Here is an 18,158-nt window from a genome sequence, read left to right as displayed (position 1 = left end):
ATCACTGATGTGTAGCAGCTCTCTCTTTTTTTTTTCTATCTTTATTAACTTGAGTATTTCCTTTTTACATTTCGATTGTTGTTCCCGTTCCCGGTTTCCGTGCCAACATCCCCCTAAACCCTAAAACTCCCCATCTATATGATTGTACCAGTCTGTAATCCCACCAACAGTGGAGGAGTGTTCCTCTTTCTCCACATCCTTGCCAGCATTTGCTGTCACCTGAGCTTTTGAGCTTAGCCATTCTCACAGGTGTGAGGTGGAATCACAGTGATGTTTTGATTTGCATTTCCCTTATGATTAAAGATGTTGAACATTTCTTTAGGTGTTTCTCAGCCATTCGGCATTCCTCAGCTGTGAATTCACTGTTTAGCTCTGAACCCCATTTTTAATAGGGTTATTTGTCTCCCTGAAGTCTAACTTCTTGAGTTCTTTGTATATTTTGGATATAAGCCCTCTATCACTTGTAGGATTGGGAAAGATCTTTTCCCTGTCTGTTGGTTTTGCTTTGTCCTAACCACAGTGTCCTTTGCCTTACAGAAGGTTTGTAGTTTTATGAGATCCCATTTGTTAATTCTTGATCTTAGAGCATAAGCCATTGGTGTTTTGTTCAGGAAATGTTCTCCACTGTCCATGTGTTCGAGATGCTTCCCCACTTTTTCTTTTATTAGTTTGAATGTATCTGGTTTGATGTGGAGGTCCTTGATCCACTTGGACTTAAGCTTTATACAGGGTGATAAGCATGGATCAATCTGCATTCTTCTACATGCTGAACTCCAGTCGAACCAGCATCATTTGCTTAAAATGCTATCTTTTTTCCATTGAATGGTTTTGGCTCCTTTGTCAAAAATCAAGTATATATATATATATATATATATATATATATATATATATATATATATATATATGCATTCATTTCTGGGTCTTCAGTTCTATTCCATTTGTCTATCTGTTTGTCTTGGTACCAATACCATGTAGTTTTTTATCACTATTGCTCTGTAATACTGCTTGAATTCAGGGATAGTGATTCCCCCAGAAGTCCTTGTTTTGTTGAGGATAGCTTTAGCTCTCCTGGGTTTTTTGTGATTCTAGATGAATTTGCAAATTTTTCTGTCTAACTCTCTGAAGAATTGGATTGGTATTTTGATGGGGATTGCATTGAATCTGTAGATCACTTTTGGTAAAATGGTCATTTTTATTATATTATTCCTGCCAATCCATGAGCATCGGAGATCTTTCCATCTTCTGAGGTCTTCTTCAATTTCTTTCTTCAGAGGCTTGACGCTCTTATCATACTGATCTTTTACTTGCTTGGTTAAAGTCACATCGAGGCATTTCATAATATTTGGGACTATTACAAAGGGTGTCATTTCCCTAATTTCTTTCTTGGCCTGTGTTTCTATATGTGAAAGACCCCACTCTTTGTTCTAGATTAGCTGGTCCTATAAAGACAGATAAATTCTTTGTCTATATTTGTAAAGAAAACCCTCTAGGTATCTCGATTCCAAAAGAATGACAATAGCCTAGGAACTTGGATGCATCAGACACAAAAACTAAGGTCTATCTAGAAGATTCATGTAAGGAATTTTTCATTCATGTCTTCATCACATATTCTCGATTTCTCACTTTCATATACTATAAGCGAAAGTGCTGTCACTTCTTGTCCTAAATGCTTTAAAGCAGGCATCCTTAGTTTCCTAAGTTCTAAATTTCTCTGTATCTTTGGATCTTACTATAATTTTTCTGGATTTAACTAAACCTTCTTGCCTCCAGGGTAATATTTTCTTCTCTGTAAAATTTAAGATTTTTGATAATTGTGCCCTGTGACTTATATAGAGGTTTCATAAACATAGAATTCCCCATTGAGGCATCCTATCCTCATACCTTTTACCCAGGACACAATTTATTTGAATCAACAATGGGTCCTTTCATCTCTGGTGTTCCAAGTCTTTGGGTCACTTTTCCACTTCTGGCACAGATAAAATCTGAGTGTTAAGTCAGGTTACTCCCCATGCCAGTCTACCTCTATTATACAATATTTCAGATTTGAGACTACCAATAGGCTGTGAATTTAAGGGCAAGAAACTTGTGTCTCCCTTACTCTCTTTCACTTACATTATTTCACAAGACACTTTTTGGGCTCTTTTACCAACAGAACCTACCCAGAGTATTGAATAGAAAATGTCGCTTAGTGCCCTGACAATGGTACCTATGATACAGAAGTTCTTAAGAATGTAGACAGCCAACCTGAGAGCGAATGTAAGACAGAACTTCTGCTCTGAGTGACCCACTTAGAGGCCTCAGATCACACAAACCCAACAGCAGTCTGGGAAACGAACCTTCCAGTTTCTGCCTGTGCCCAGAGACGAACTAGTCCAAGAGCTCTCTGTACCCAAATACCATGAAGGAGAGAGCTGGACTCTCAGAAGTGCAGAAAATCCTGAGAACTCAGGGGAGACTACCTCTTCTGTTCACATTCCTGAACCAAGAGGAACCCACCTAGTGTCTTCTGTGCCCTCAGGGCAGAGAAACCTAGAAGCAGTCAGGGGCAAGACCTTCTAGTTTCTGCCTGAGCCCAGAGCTGAAAGCCAGTCACCAAAAGAACTGACACACCAAGAGCAGAAGTAAGACCAACTCTTCTGCTCTTAGCACCCACCTCAAGTCCTTAGGACACACAAACCTAGGAATAGTATTGGACAGGAGTCTTCTGGTTTCTTCCTGCACCCAGAGCTGATCCAGTTCCACAGAACTCTGTACCCAGATATGCTGAAAGGAAACAGGTCTACAGGAGTGCTGACACACAGGCTTGCAGGAGGGTCAAGCTCCTATCAGACACAGCAAGACAAACTAACACCAGAGACAAGAAGATGGTGAGAGTCCAAGACTACTTGGCATCATCAGAGCCCAGTTCTACCACCAAAGCAAATACTGGATATTCAAACACATTGGCAAAGCAAGATTTGGGGTGAAACTCAAATCTTATTTTGATGATAGGGGAGTTAAATAGCTCCCTTAATGAAATATAGGACAACACAGGTAAACAAGGAGAAGTGTTTAAAACGAAACACAAAAATCCCTTAATGAATTACAGGAAAACAAAACCAAACAAGTAAAGCAATTGAACAAAACCATCCAGCATCTGAAAATGGAAATAAATACAATAAAGAAACCACAAATGGAGACCACCCTGGAGATAGAAACCTTAGGAAAGAGATCAGGAGTCATAGACAAAAGCCAAGCCAACAGAATAAAGAGATAGAAGAGAGAATCTCCATGGCAGAAGATACAATAGAAAACATTGACACAACTGTTGAAGAAATGTAAAATGCAAAAAGCTCCTAATCCAAAACATCCAGGCAATCCAGGACACAATAAGAAGATGATAGGTGTATAGGTATAGATAATAGGTATAGAAGAGTGAAAATTTCCAAATTAAAAGCTTAGTAAATATGTTCAACAAAATTACAGAAGAAAACTTTCCTAACCTCAAGGAAAGATACCCATATACATACAAGAAGCCTACAGAACTCAAAATAGATTAAACGAGAAAAGAAATTCCTACCATCATATAATAGTCAAATGCCAAATGCACAGAACAGAGAAAGAATATTAAAAGCAATAGGTACATGAATATAGACTTTAAGTTTAAAGGCTGAAATGCTGTGTATAATAGCATTTATCCCCCAATTATCCCCCAATCTTTATTAGAAGAAAGCTTTAAAATTAGAGGATAAAACTTTAATTCCACAAAATATCTCACTAAACTGACCTTTATAAAAATTCAAGGTATTTAATCATAAGAGGAAGAAGCAAAAACACCAAAAAAATTGAAAAGTGATCAGACCAAATAGCAAATAACAAAACTCTACACCAGACAGTCCCAAAACATCTCATCCTAACTGAATGACTTTTTAATCTTACTACAAGTGTTATTGAGAGGAAAGGAGCCCACCTAAATTTATGAGGTCCACAGGGTATGAAGTTTAGGAATACCAGAAACAGAGGTATCGTCCTGATTCTGGGCAAATGGCCACCTATTCTAAACTCCAACCCTGCACCATGATTAACAACTTCTTGCCACTGTAAACTGAAGATGAAGAGACTCAGAAATCTCAGCTCTGGTGACCATTATGATAATAAGCATTGAGCCCACAGTACAAATAATAGACACAAGTATGCTTTAGTCTTATCTCAGGCTTCAGAACACCATTTATTCTGCCATTATTGAACGTATGGGCAACTTTGCCCTTCTTCCGTTTCAACTTTAGGTTGTTGGTATCATTACCTCCAATCATCTTAAAACTTGGTATTTTTATCATTATTCATCCAAAGTGCCAGTAATACTCTCCAGAAAATCTGGAGTCTTCCTTGAGTCTTTGATCTACAGGAAAGGTTGAATGAATAAATGGTATTATAAAAAGTCATCATATTAAATGATACAAACTCAAATCAGTTGAATTAATCATTTCTATATGCTCTTATGAAAATGCACTTAATGTGCAAAGCCTCATATTGTCATGACCCTTTTGAAGTCCTTTGGACAGCCTCTTTCTTTGGGAAACTGTCTTCTACTGCCCAGTCTTTGGTACATTACATTCTTGCCATTTCCACCATCAGACATTTCATAGGACTCACAACTGACAAACTTCTCCCAACCTCTTTTTATTGTGCAATATCTCTCCAAATCCACCCAGAGTAGTGTATATATGTAAAAATTAGCTTCAAGTTCTTCAATTCTGTGGGTGGGTCCTTATCAGTGCCTTCTTATCATTCTCAGTCCTGCAATGTTTCCAGGCCTTAATATATTTCTTTTTGTTTTCTGGGTTAAAATCAACTACAGTTACACGAGAACATACTGTTTTGGTAAAACTAGATAAGAGGTCAATTCTCATTCATGTTCTCATCTCTTCTACTTCTGCAGATACCTCGACTGTTTCCCAATTCTACTTATAAATCAACCTTATTAAATGAGTTCTTCCCTTTCACCCTTGTATGATGTCTCTGTATCAGAGAGAAAAAAAAGAATTCTTTCGGATAAATCTCATGGGATATTTTACTTGCAGCTAGCCACATGAATTAACACTGATAACTGTCTTAAATTTATACCTGAACATTGGGTGCAGGAAATCTGATAAATTTTGCTCCAGAAAAATTAAAAACATTGCAATTAAAACATTTTATATCCACATGGGTCTTTTCTTGTAAAAGGTTCTTTTCTAGTTCATTTTGCCTGCCTCATGTTAAAGAGACTTATTTCTAATCACATAAAGCATGCTCTAAATTTTTCTTACCAATTACTTAATGTTTCTAACACTGAATGAGCAAACAATTGCTGGTTGCATCTTTCCTTTTCTACATCAATGTGTATAGCCATTCTAACTCATGTGCTAATTGAACAGATTTACAGGCATCTCTTTTGAATCCAAACCAAAATGGACTTATTCTTGCTGATAGAACTTCCAAACTGTATGACACATATACCCAGATCATATATCAAAGATCTCTAGATTCGTGAATGATTAAGTATATATCATCATCTCCTTACCATGCATACTCTGTTAGTGGGCCAAGGTAATCTTTGGATTACTACTTAGCCTTCTATAGAAGTATTCCTGCAGAAGCATTATGTTCTTCATATATAACCTCACTGTTATCCCCAACCCAGCTATGATTACACCTTTCATTGATTTGACTACACTGTCATTTCTGCTGCAAACTGGAAGTCTCCCAAAATGCTTCAGTTTCTCAAGCTTCATATGCACATCACTGTCTGACTGCTTATATTCTATCAGAACTTTTACTACTGTAGATTTCCAAGAACCCCCATTGGCTTCTTCCTGTGAGCTCACAGAAAACGAAGATTCCATAAATCTGTAAAAGGACACTCTCCACCATTTTTCCTTATCATCTGAACTAACACAAACATTCTCTTTTATTCCTTACAAGGAATAAAGGTAAAATGGGCAGTTTTTCAGTGTGTATACAATATAGAATTCGATGCTGTGTAGTGATGTGCTGAAGTGACATCAGCCTGTGTGATGGTTAATGATAATGTAAACTTTATTGTATTAAGGATATCCCAACATTACTTAAACACCACTGTGGGTATGTCTGTGACATTTCTAGCCATGATTAGGAAATGATGTCTCTGCCACAGTTAATGATTTAAGTCATGGATTCCTTCAAATTTTGAATAGATTATTAAGGGTACTACAGGTGAAGGTTGGAGAAAGCATTCATTGGGGTTGTGGCCTTGCATATTTTATACTGTCCTGGTACCTTATAACTATGTTCAGTTGTATGTCTTACATGCCATGATGTGAAAAACTGTTTCAGTACATGCTACCTCTACATGGAAAACCTTCGTAATTATAAACTAAAATATATCATCACATCATTATATTTCTTTATTCAAGGTACAGTAGTTTTTGACTTTTGTTTAATGAATAAGAGTGAGGATATGTATGGCAGCTAATGTTTTCTAGCAACCTTGACAGGAGAGGTATTAATAAGCAGAAGTTTCATAAAGAATGTGTGTGAGATCTGTCATATTGACAAGTATAAAATTCAGTATTGAAAAATGTTACAGATAAAGGACATGGAAAAGTATAGCATATATCACTTATTGATGGAAGGATGGAGGAAGACAGGAAGGAACATGAATCTAAAAGGCGAAGCACTGGTGTGTGGAAAGCAGAGAGCATCTTTCTGTCCCTAGCTGAACTCCTGACACAACAGCAGTGAATTCTGATTTCAAGCATGGTTCAGGACTTGGTCTGTGCAGGGGAACAGATATTGTGAAGATATAAGAGCACAGCAAAGGGGTAAGGACTCACCTGCAGCAAAACTGTGGAAGAAATAGCCTGGTCTCTAAAACTCATTGCAGAGTGATTGGTCATGGGAACATGTAAAATTCAGTGTTAGACGGTAATGGGTGAACGTCTTATTCAAGCACATGGATGAACAGTCTTGCATCCAATACAGGATTTTATCACCTGTACGAGAAGTAAATCCAGGGCAAAAAATAAATAGTTGTGAAATCAGAGTCTCAGTAAATGAATAGTCAGGACCCATGTCCACATACACGAGGAAATTTATGTCAGTCACACCAAGATGAGTGTAGTTATCAGTAGCCAACCTGTAATCTGGCTCATAGGAATATTTGTCGCAACCAAAAGTACTGATGGAATTTTACAGTTCAAATTCTCTTATCTCTGGATATGTTTCCTCAAGAAATCTCCTAAAGACCATGTAAAGACTTTATGACCCTCAAAATTATTTTTCATCTGACCAAAAAAGAACAACTATATCTACTGCAAAGGAGTCTTGTCCCTTAGTTTACTCAGAAATGCAGTCCCAAACACAGTTTGTGTCTTGTCCCTAGGAGTGCAGCAAGTGCTATTTCATTTGTCAGCAGCAAACAGAGTAACCCTGAGGTCTCCCAGGCCTGACCCACCTGTAGACACTACCAGTTTGCAACACTCCTGGTCATCTTTAGCTTTACAGGTAGAGTATCCTGTCTTACAAATTCCATCAGAGTTTAACATGTCACAGTCCCAACATGTCAGAGCTGAAAAGGAAAAATCAAGGATAAGAGGATCATTCAGGGATCAGGTTCAGGCTGATCCTGTGGCTATGCTCAATGAATACAAAACAATGACTGAGGAAAAAATTGCATTTATGCTGAGATCAGCCCTAGAGGGTGGCCCATGTCTTTGGAAGGGTTGAGTAAGAGACAGGTTTCCCCAATTTAAATAATGTGAATGGACAGGGCTGTAGTGAGGAAGGTCAGAGCTGTGCTGCAGGTGCTTGAGCCTACCACCTATTACTAGATAGGTGCTTCCCATCACATCATTATCTTCATTCTCTGAAGGACTTTCAAACATCATTTCCAATGCAAATATAGGCCTGCGAACAGGCAAGCTGGAGGAATTGTGAATATTAGTTTCTTAAAACCTTAGACAGAGAACTGAAATACTAGGGGAAAGGACACCAGGACCAGAGCTATTATAAAGAGGAGGAGGAATTGGATACAACAGAGGGTAGAGAAAGAAAGGATGTGGGTATGTGGAGATTAAGGGTGTGGAGTCACTTATAAATGTAGTCCAGTGTTGTATCTTATTCCTCACTGGGAAAAGCCCCATACTCTCAACTGACTGTCTGCTGCCAGCATCAGCCCCTACCATCTGCCAGGATCTTACCTTGTAGGAAGCCCACCACAAAGGAGAGGCCCAACAGGTACATCAGGAGATGTTTTCCCATGGCTTTGGGATCCTAGGTAAAGAGAGACCTACAAGAACAAGGCAGAGCAATCCGGTCCTCAACTATGCATGCTTATATATGAGTTCAGGCTGGAAGGGTAAGCTAATGGGATCTGAAGCTGTTGTGGTTGAGCAGATAGCCTAGAGCAAAGCACAGACCCTATTTGATTATTTGATTCACTATGTCTGCTCACATCTATACAACTACCCATCGGTTAAATCTCTTTTGGATTCCTGCCCACAAGTTATTTCATTAACTTTCCAATGAGGATTAGCAGTTCTGAAATATAACAAAATTTGAGTCTTTGTGGCTGAGGAGCCTAGATTGTGCTACACACTAGGCTATAATGCATCACACAGAACTAAATTGTTACCATAAGTCTCCAGATAATCAGATTTATATCCCCTGACTCTGTGAGAACAGGCTATAAGTCTAGGTAAACATTTAATTGCTCAATAGATCACTGAAATCTGATTAAGATTTGGGCTATTCTTACATTCATACTATAGTAATATTCCTTGGAGCCAGATGGAAGACAAGGAAACTGTAGGGTCATGGAAGGAAATCATGGTAAGAAAACCAGATTTCTGTTCTGGTATTGCTTCTTTGTCCTACTAATTAAGTCAGGAAACTTAAATCACCACCAATAAAATCTAAATTACACAGGGATCAGACTCATTTTCTAACCTCTTAAACATGTTGAATGACAAAAATAAATTATGCTTATTTAGTACCAAAGTGTGTCAATTTTCTATCATTTTCCTCACATTGCTAAGTTGAAGAAATAATCATCATATAAAACTACTTTTGGAGCTCCTCAAATAATATACAGCCATTGTAAAATTAGAAAAGAATCTCCCTTGGGAAGCCCATAACTACACTTGGACATTGTTGGATCACTGTCCTGTCATTTAAAGTCAAGAAAATCAAATGATGTTCTCTCCTCCCACTTGGTTGGTTTAATCTCTGTCTCCTACAGACATAACAGAAATTCCTACATGTGCTTCAGTTTTTCTGCCACTCCAAATAAACCAATCAGAGGCACACCCCAGAACACTATTTTATTTAATTCTGGGTCTCACTATTTAACCATTGCTGTGCTCAAATTCACACAGGTCTGATGGTTTCTGCTCTCTGATTCCTGATTTGTAAATGCATCGGCAGCCACACCCTGTAAGAAACTGTTTTCTAGCTCTTGTCATGCTCATCCCTATCTCAGAAATATTTTAAAAGTAATAAAATTCTAACACTTGTTTGTCCATCTCTCATAGCCTTTCTCCTTCCTTCTTACTCTTTCTCCCTCCTCTTCTTCACTTCTCAGGTTCTCCACCCATGTAGGCAGTGGCAGCTATGACTATATTTTTATGTTAACCCCCTTAGCAATTTTAGGTTGTCTTTACTATTGCCCAAACTCACATCCCCATCTTGTTACCTCTTGTATAATGTTCTATGTATCCCAATGATCTGTGACTTTAAGGTCTAATTATGATTCACCCCTCTTCGTTGAAATGGGTCATCTATCTCTCAACAGAAATTATTTCTTGAGTAAATTCATGTCAGATTCTTTTCAAATATCTGTTCATGTTTTCTTAAGAAATAGGTCTTATTAATTTTCCCAGCTTCTCTCTATTAAACTCATATCCAATGGTTTCTATAAATTTGTTTCTAGAAATTATTTTTCCAGTGAATTTGGTCTTATTGTTTCTAGTACAACAGCAGACACCATATAGACTTAATATCAGATCTTTCCACATTCTGTTACCCAAAGACACTCAGAATCCACCCAATTCTTTTAAAAAGCAATGGCTAACAAGTTATCTAAGAGACTAAACTTTCTTGTCTTGTATGGAAATCATACCCACTGAGAGTTTGTCATATTGTTTTTGTCCCTAGATGCCCATACAAAATTCTATTACATTTCCACTTCTGAAGTGTGTTTTATGAAACTAAGTATCCTAAATATTTCTTTCCAAAAGAACAACCTCTCATAACATTCTTTGTGGCCTCAAATTGTATCCCTCACATCTATTGTGCATTAACCCCAGTTGGAAACCAGTAATGTTCTCTGGTTGTGTTTCCTTGTACAAAGTTGTGGTTAGAGAATGGGCCACAGATCCTACTGAGATGATGAAGGAGTTGGGCCCATTGCATCCTGTTAACCTGATTTCCTACAAAAATAATATATGAATCAGTTTCTTAGATTCCACATGGCTGCAGCTCCCATCCTGTCTGCAACTCTCTCTCTCTCTGACTCTCATATGGACCATAGACTGACAGACTTTTTCTTTTCCCTACAGGCATCAGACACAGCCTGACTACAGCAGATACTATCTACTACTTACAGTTCATATGGTTCAAAACCCCCATGCTTCTTCTGAAATTTAAAAACGTCCTTGTTCTCTGCCATGTATGCCTAAATGATCCTCAGAGTTTTTGCTATACTGCTCATTATTTATGGTATCCATCTCAATGTCAAATATCAAATATATTTTACTCAAAATTTCTGTGTCACATTGTCCTGCTACCTACCAGAGCTGAAGGACTAGAGGTTTTTTAGACAATTTGTTTATAAATGACAGAACTAAAAGGAAGATTCTGATGAAACATCAAACACTTTCTAATGGAACACTTTTAATTTTAGATAATTTCTTTTATGTAGGTTGGTAGCATAGACACACAAACTAGCACAGCTGCTTTTCAGAGTACTTTTCTCATGTATAGTTTATTATATTCCTTTAAAGGAAGCTTTGAAAATGTATAAAGTTTCAGAAATCTTAAGTAACAAATTCAAGAGAATAAAACAAATGAAGTAGTTTTTAATATACAGATTTTCAGAAGCACCAAGGAATAAAGATTTGCAAAGTTTTCTACTGGCATGATGGTTTGGTACAAAAACTGGTTTTAAATCTCCTGGTCCCTCTTCTATAGGTCAGAACTTGCACCTTCTCAAATTTGCCTTATAATTCCCCTAGACCACAAAACAACTGTCAATGGTCAACTTTGGGCTTCAATCTGGTCCCCTTTTTTTCTGTTCTTTGGCTAAGTCATATTATATTTTATTCCATAGTCATGATGCAAGAAGGTAACAGGTTGGAAAGAGGTCTAACACCTCCAGGAACTCCGTTGAAAATGGTCAGAGCAAATATTTCTTACACTGTGAACCCCAGACCTACAAAATTTTTCACATGGAAAATGGGTAAAACTAATTAACACAGTAAATGGAACAACATTGATTTTTTTGTAAAATACTTATAATCAATGCAAAGTAATGTATCTGTATTGTGAACTCCTGTGTCTGTATGACCTCCTAAGTCTTGCAATTTTGATCTAGCTAGAATCCCGGACATATATTCCTATTTGGAAAACAAGTTTTCATTCTAATCAGAAATCAGATCATTTCTCAAAGAACTCAGTGCCACTCTTTCATCAACGCACTGAATATATCTGTATTGTTTTGCAGGTAAAATGAAAAATCCGTTGAACAAATCAGTAAATTTTAGCTTATTTTGAAATATTTTTTATTTACTCTTTGGCATTTCCTTTATATATATATATATATATATATATATATATATATATATATATAATGCTTAATGTTATTAACCACAGATGCCCCTTCCATTCCTTCTGAGAGTACCCAAGTGACCTTTCTTCCCACATATGCAACCACAGATGTTGTAAGGACATGAGAGCAATGGCCATACCATGTCCAGATGACAGTGCTTCACATCATTCTTCCCCATTTTTTGGCTCTTACATTCTTCCCCCAACACTGCCTCTCTTCCAAAGTGTCTTCTGAGCTTGGGGAGGTTGACATTCAAGTCACAAATAGAACAGAGCACTCATCAGTCACCTGTCCACCTATGAGTCACTGTATTAACTGCAGAAAGAGGCTTTTTGTCCACTGTAGAGTGCAGAACTAATCCATGTTTATTATAACTAATGCTTGAAAGGCAATTAGACTAAATATTCACTTAACAAGACAGCAATTGTACATCTGCCCTATAAACTCCTAAGACACAAGATTCTGATCTGGTTAGAATAACAGGTTTATATTTCTATTTGGGGAACAAGTTTTCATTATAAACAGAAATCAGTTCATTTCTTGAAGAACTTAGTACTAGTCTTTCTCCAATACAAATATTTTGTCCAGGAGATTTGCTATTTTAGCATGCACATTTGACAGCTGGGTAATACAAAGAGCATACATGCACTGAACCTAGGTCCATCCACATATGTAGCAGATGTGAAGCTCAGTCTTCATGCAGCTTTCCCCATAACTGGAGAGAGTACTGTCCCTGATTCTGTTGCCTCACTGTGCACCCTGTTCCCCTAAGTAGGCTGCTTTGCCAGGCCTCAGAGTGAAAGTGTGTGAATAGATTTGTAGTTCACTGATATGCCAGAGTGGGTTGTAATGCAGGCAGAACTTCCCCCTTCTCAGATGAGAAGAGATGAGAACAAGGGAAGATACTGTGTGGGGGAGGGACTAGAAGAAGCGGCTGGTCTGTTATCTGGATATAATGTGAATAAATAAATTAGTAGGAAAAAAGTGGAAAATGTAGTGATTGAGAAAGGTTGCTAAAGGTATGAGATCTGACAGTAACAGGATGAAGGAATTTCCAGTAATGTGGCCAATCATCTAGATTTTGTTGCAGTGGAAGAGTGTGTGAATTGTAAAAGATGATATACTCAAAGAACGAAAATCATAAAAATGTTGCATTTAAGTCACAAGGTGATTATTTTGCTTTTATATTTTATTACATTTATTCAAGGTTTGAGTGTGTGTGTGTGTTTGGGGGTGCGCGCGGGGATGCACAGATGCACTCATTTGCCATTTATGGTGTGTGGACCTTTAGAACTTATTCTCTCTTCCCACAACGTGGATTCCAGGAATTGAAATTAAATTATCACAGTTAACAACAGTCACCATAAATTACCAAGCCACTGCTCTGGGTCTGTGATTATCCAATTTAAATACTGAAAACCTATGGAATGACTAAGCAGCAACATCCCCAAACAGCCAGCATGAACATCTAAATTCAAATGTTAGAACCCCCAATGATTCTTGTATTGTGACCTGTGAACTTCTAGCAAAGGTCTCACTTTGAAAATATCCACACATAAACACACACAGAAAAATAAATAAATATATAATAGCGTTTAATTCTGTGTCTGTTTCTGTGAACAATTTAATAATCCTATTCATAATAACATGCCTGTGGTGCAGAAAGTTATCAAAAAAGCTATTCCTCCAAATAAGTAATTATGAAGATTTTAATGGAGGCTTTGTTGCATTAATTTTTAAGAATAACTAGGGAAAATTTATGGTAATGGACACAGGCTTTTGGGGTTTTGTCATAACCATTCAAAGTGAAACACATTTATACTATATTTTGCTTTTAATACAAAAAGTGTAAAAACCAATTAATATTACCTTCAATCCTATGGAAAGAGAAGTGACCCAAAAGAAACCCTAATGTAGCTTGTGTTATTAATATTTCAAAATTATTCCTTGGATCTGAAATGACCAGCTATGCCACTCTTATTCATATAGTCAAATGCTGCTTTATCCTACCCCAGAAACATTTGCTCAGTCATGTTTATTGCTGTCCTATTCATGATAACCAGAAATTGCAAAGAACTTAGATGTCTCTCTGCAGAAGAGTAGATTTTGTTTCATTTTCTTACCCAACTGAGTATTATTTAGGTATTTTAAAATGCAATCATAAAATTCACAGTCAAATGGATAGATATAAATAAAAATATCATCCTAGGTAAGGTAGCTCCGATCTAGAAAGAGAAATATGGTATGAATTCAGGTGTACATGGATACAATATACAATGATAACCAAGCTACAATTCATAGAACCACAAAGGTTGGGTAGAGAGGAAGGGTCTAGGAGAGACAGATATGTCTCTCTACGAAAACAAAATAGGACAGATACTTATAGATTAATTAAGGGCCATTTGAAGGGTAATATGAAAACCTGATACAGTAGGTATTCTTAAATTATATGCATATGTGGTGGTGATATAAATGAAATCATCAAATTATCAGGGAGACTGAGCCCAAATTAGCTATCTCTGTATATCATATTAAGCTTCCACTCCCAGGATTGAGTTATTTGAATAGTTATTCAAAAGAGTCCCATGGGAATTCCCAAACAATCAAGGCTGTTGCCAAGACTATAGGTTACTTGATGCAAATTAACAGCAAGGACCCATTCCTCAATACAACATCTATAGGACTCACAGAAAATGGAGAAGTCAAGATGCTGCCTACATAGAGTGTCACCCTATATAGTTCCCGGCACCTTTGGTATAGGAAAGTACTCTGCACACTAACAAAAAAGAAATGTAAATGCCAACCTAATTACAAATGCTTGGATCTACAATGGTATTCTGTTTACAAGATATGCTAGGTCAATAGCAGCAAAGAGCTTGTGGGTAACTAACTAATATCTGTTTGACTTAATTCCCACTCTAGAATATAAAAGCCCTATACACTTTGCTTTTACCCTGCCCTTTTACCCAATTTGCTCTACCTTGCTAAAAACCATTAAATTACAAACATATCACTAGCCTTAAAATTCTATTCTTTTATTGGCCAATCCTTTCTCCTGAAGGATGAGTTCCACGGTTCAGTGACCAAAGAACTAAAGTCAAGTGATGAACCACACGCCAATTAGAAGTAACATCTCCAGAAGAGACTACACTCTGCTCACATTTCTGACACCAGAGGAAAACACCAAACAGCATCTGGATCCCTGGTGCACAGAAGCTCCCGGAAAGGGCGGCACAGAACGTTTTGGTTGCTGACCCACGAAGAGCTCATAAACATCACCGCACGAGCAAACTTAAGCCTCGGGACCACAGGTAAGACAAACCTTCCTGCTCCAAGTGACCTGCCTGTTGAACTCAAGACACAGGCCCACAGGAACAGCTGAAGACCTGTAGATAGGAAAAACTACACTCCCGAAAGCAGAACACTCTCTTCCCATAACTGACTGAAAGAAAACAGGAAAACAGGTCTATAGCAGTCCTGACACACAAGCTTATCGGACAGTCTAGCCACTGTCAGAAACAGCAGAACAAAGTAACACTAGAGATTATCTGATGGCGAGAGGCAAGCGCAGGAACCCAAGCAACAGAAACCAAGACTACATGGCATCATTGGAGCCCAGTTCTCCCATCAAAGCAAACATGGAATATCCAAACACACCAGAAAAGCAAGATCTAGTTTCAAAATCATATTTGATCATGATGCTGGAGGACTTCAAGAAAGACATGAAGAACTCCCTAGAGAAACACAGGAAAACATAAATAAACAAGTAGAAGCCTACAGAGAGGAATCACAAAAATCCCCGAAAGAATTCCAGTAAAACACAATCAAACAGTTGAAGGAATTAAAAAGGGAAATAGAAGCAATCAAGAAAGAACACATGGAAACAACCCTGGATATAGAAAACCAAAAGAAGAGACAAGGAGCCGTAGATACAAGCTTCACCAACAGAATACAAGAGATAGAAGAGAGAATCTCAGGAGCAGAAGATTCCATAGAAATCATCGACTCACCTGTCAAAGATAATGTAAGTGGAAAAAGCATACAGGAAAACATACAGGAAATCCAGGACTCAATGAGTAGATCAAACCTAAGGATAATAGGTATAGAAGAGATTGAAGACTCCCAGCTCAAAGGACCAGTAAATATCTTCAACAAAATCCTAGAAGAAAACTTCCCTAACCTAAAGAAAGAGATACCCATAAGCATACAAGAAGCTTACAGAACTCCAAATAGATTGGACCAGAAAAGAAACACCTCCCGACCCATAATAGTCAAAACACCAAATGCACAAAACAATGTAAGAATATTAAAAGCAGTAAGGGAAAAAGGTCAAGTAACATATAAAGGCATACCTATCAGAATCATACCAGACTTTTCGACAGAGACTATGAAAGCCAGAAGATCCTGGACAGATGTCATACAGACACTAAGAAACACAAATGCAAGCCCAGGTTACTGTATCCTGCAAAACTCTCAATTAACATAGATGGATAAACCAAGATATTCCATGACAAAACCAAATTTACAAAATACCTTTCTACAAATTCAGCAGTACAAAGGATAAAAAATGGTAAAGCCCAACATAAGGAGGCAAGCTACACCCTAGAAAAAAGAAGAAACTAATTGTCTTGGCAACAAAACAAAGAGAAGAAAAGCACACAAACATAACCTCACATCCAAATATGAATATAACAGGAAGCAATAATCACTATTCCTTAATATCTCTCAACATCAATGGTCTCAACTCCCAATAAAAAGACATAGATTAAAAAACAGGATACACAATGAGGACCCTGCATTCTGCCGCCTACAGGAAACACACCTCAGAGATGAAGACAGACACTAACTTAGAATGAAAGGCTGGAAAACAATATTTCCAATCAAATGAGCGGAAGAAGCAAGCTGGAGTAGCCATTCTAATCTCGAATAAAATCAATTTTCAACTAAAAGTCATCAAAAAAGATAAGGAAGGACACTTCATATTCATCAAATGAAAAATCCACCAAGATGAACGTTCAATCCAAAATAACTATGTGCCAAATACAAGGGCACCTACATATAAAAGAAACCTTATTAAAGCTCAAAACACATATTGAACCTCACACAATAATAGTAGGAGATTTCAACACCCAACTCTCATCAATAGAGAGGTCATGGAAACAGAAATTAAACAGAGACGTAGACAGACTAAGAAAAGTCATGAATCAAAATAACTTAACAGATTCTTATAGAACATTCTATCCTAAAGCAAAAGGATATACATTCTTCTCAGCAACTCATGGTATTTTCTTCAAAATTGACCATATAATTGGTCAAAAAAACAGGCCTCAACAGAGACATAAAGATAGAAATAATCCCATGCGTCCTATCAGACCACCACAGCCTAAAGCTGATCTTCAATAACAATAAGGGAAGAATGCCCACATATACGTGGAAGTAGAACAATGCTCTACTCAACGATAACATGATCAAGGAAGAAATAAAGAAAAAAATTAAAGACTTCTTAGAATTTAATGAAAATGAAGGTACAACATACCCAAACTTATGGGACACAATGAAAGCTGTGCTAAGAGGAAAATTCATAGCTAGGAGTTCCTGGAGAAAGAAACAGGAGAAAGCATAAGTCACCAGCTTGACAGCACACCTAAAAGCTCTAGAACAAAAAGAAGCAAATACACCAAGGAGGAGTAGAAGGCAGGAAATAATCAAACTTAGATCTGAAATTAACCAAGTAGAAACTAAAAGGACCACAGAAAGTATCAACAGAACCAAAAGTTGGTTCTTTGAGAAAATCAACAAGATAGATAAACCCTTAGCCAGACTAATGAGAGGACAGAGAGAGTGTGTCAAAATTATCAAAATCAGAAATGAAAAGGGAGACATAACTACAGAATCAGAGGAAATTCAAAAAATCATCAGATCCTACTATAAAAGCCTATACTCAACAAAACTTGAAAATCTGCAGAAAATGTACAATTATCTAGACAGATACCAGGTACTGAAGTTAAATCAAGAACAGGTAAACCATTTAAACAACCCCAAAACTCCTAACGAAATATAAGCAGTCATTAAAGTTCTCCCAACCAGAAAGAGCCCAGGTCCAGATGGGTTTTGTGCAGAATGCTATCAGACCTTAATAGAAGACTTTCTACCAATACTATCTAAACTATTTCACAAAATTGAAACAGATAGAGCACTACTGAATTTCTGCTATGAAGCCACAATTACTCTTATACCTAAACCACACAAAGATCCAACAAAGAAAGAGAATTTCAGACCGATTTCCATTATGAATATCGACACAAAAATACTCAATAAAATTCTGGGAAACCGA

General features: G+C 37.3%; 1 protein-coding gene across 3 annotated transcripts in view; it reads right to left on the bottom strand.

Moving 5' to 3' along the window:
- Nucleotides 1-890: 890 nt before the first annotated feature.
- The window catches only part of Patel14l3 (prostate and testis expressed 14-like 3), an 89,599-nt gene continuing 72,331 nt past the window's right edge, over nt 891-18,158 (bottom strand). For 2 of the 3 annotated variants that reach the window (XM_063266157.1, XM_063266158.1), the window contains 4 exons: nt 8,199-8,287; nt 7,454-7,567; nt 6,834-6,992; nt 891-4,378 (listed from right to left, as the gene is read on the bottom strand). In XM_063266157.1, the coding sequence (XP_063122227.1) occupies nt 6,868-6,992; nt 7,454-7,567; nt 8,199-8,259 (300 nt within the window). In that variant the 5' untranslated portion in view covers nt 8,260-8,287 and the 3' untranslated portion in view covers nt 891-4,378; nt 6,834-6,867. Of the gene's footprint in view, nt 4,379-6,833; nt 6,993-7,453; nt 7,568-8,198; nt 8,288-18,158 lie in introns of those variants that run through there. The other variant, NM_001256150.1, reaches the window with a different exon arrangement.

This window comes from Rattus norvegicus, chromosome 8 (assembly GCF_036323735.1).
Source record: "Rattus norvegicus strain BN/NHsdMcwi chromosome 8, GRCr8, whole genome shotgun sequence".
Taxonomy (NCBI): Eukaryota; Metazoa; Chordata; class Mammalia; order Rodentia; family Muridae; genus Rattus; species Rattus norvegicus.
The sequence above is the reverse complement of the archived record's forward strand: the minus strand, read 5'-3'. Positions and strand labels throughout refer to the sequence as shown.